This window comes from Canis lupus, chromosome 35, assembly GCF_003254725.2.
Source record: "Canis lupus dingo isolate Sandy chromosome 35, ASM325472v2, whole genome shotgun sequence".
Lineage (NCBI taxonomy): Eukaryota > Metazoa > Chordata > Mammalia > Carnivora > Canidae > Canis > Canis lupus.
The window spans coordinates 25,578,878-25,580,417 of NC_064277.1; the positions used below are offsets into that span (position 1 = coordinate 25,578,878).

The window sequence follows — 1,540 nt, forward strand, 5'->3', positions numbered from 1 at the left end:
CGGACCGTTGCTGACGTGCCTGCGTGGGCCGGAAGGGCTGGTGCTAACTACGATCTCTGTATGAACTGACTGGCGTTGGCCCTTCGGTACCCGGTGAAGGCGTCACTCATGGCCCCGGTGTCCCGGTCCCGCTACTCCAAGGAAGCTGTGGGCTCTCGGAGGTGGCGACGCCGCTCGTCGGGGAGCCCGCCTTTGGCGCAGGCCAGACGCTCCCCGTGGGGAGGCCTCGTCCGTTCTTACTCCTGCGGCCGCGAGGCCCTCAGACCTCCGTGGGGAGGGTCGGGCGTTGGCGCCCGTTACCCGCTCGGCCGCTCTGAGTTTCGAGAACCACCGCCGGGGCCCTGCGACTATGCGTTCTCGTCGTCCTCCGTCTATTACGGCAGCGGCAGCGGGTACCACTGCCATCACCGCCACTCCCCGAGGGACCGGCAGTGGGCGGAGGAGTACCAGGAGGAGGAGGAGAGCTATCGTCAGAGGAGGCTGAAGGAGAGAGAAAGGATTGGGGAGTTGGGCGCCCCTGAGGTGTGGGGGCTGTCTCCGAAGTTTCCTGAGCTGGATTCTGATGAGCACACCCCCGTGGAGGATGACCGGGCGAAGGCTCAGAAGACCGCCGGTTCAGAATCCAGCTCCGAGGGAAAGAGGAAAAAGGCCAGTCGTTCAAAAAGCAAGAAAAAGAGAAAGAAAAAGTCCAAAAAGAAACACAGGAAATATTCTAATGATAGTGATGGTAATTCAGACTCCGACATGGATTCTAGCTCTGATGATGATAAAAAGAGAGCCAAAAAAGCCAGGAAGAAGGAGAAGAAAAAGAAACACAGGGCAAGAAAAAACAAGAAAAAGAAGAAGACTAAAAAAGAATCCAGTGACTCAAGCTTTAAAGATTCAGAAGGGGAGTTGCTGGAAGATATTTGGATTAAGCAGTCAAAGATTGCAGATACCATGGATCTGATAGGTCCAGAAGCACCCATAATACACACGTCTCAAGAGGAGAAACCTTTGAACTATGGCCATGCTCTGCTCCCAGGTGAAGGTGCAGCAATGGCTGAGTATGTAAAAGCTGGAAAGCGAATCCCACGAAGAGGTGAAATTGGGCTGACAAGTGAAGAGATTGCTTCATTTGAATGCTCAGGTTATGTTATGAGTGGTAGCAGGCATCGTAGGATGGAGGCTGTGCGACTGCGTAAAGAGAACCAGATCTACAGTGCTGATGAGAAGAGAGCGCTTGCATCCTTTAACCAGGAAGAGAGGCGGAAGAGAGAGAATAAGATTCTAGCCAGTTTCCGAGAGATGGTGTACAGGAAGACAAAAGGGAAAGATGACAAGTAAGGACTTTTTATCTTTCAGCAGGACTTTTAACAACAATTTTATATGACCAAAATAGTATGAAAAGACTTTATGGTGCTACTATACCTACTACATTAGAAAGTCCTTCAAGAAAAAAGCTGCTGAGGCCTCTTTATTTTTAACTTAAAATGTGCACATGGTTTAGCAGATATTTAAGTACTACAGTTGGAGAGTTAATAAAAGGTCTGTCATCCTA

General features: G+C 50.7%; 1 protein-coding gene across 1 annotated transcript; it reads left to right on the plus strand.

The window, feature by feature from the left end:
* NKAPL (NFKB activating protein like) lies at nt 1–1,540 on the plus strand. The gene has a single exon (XM_025470820.3). It carries the CDS (start codon nt 109–111, stop codon nt 1,324–1,326), a length of 1,218 nt encoding a protein of 405 aa, XP_025326605.1. The 5' UTR covers nt 1–108; the 3' UTR covers nt 1,327–1,540.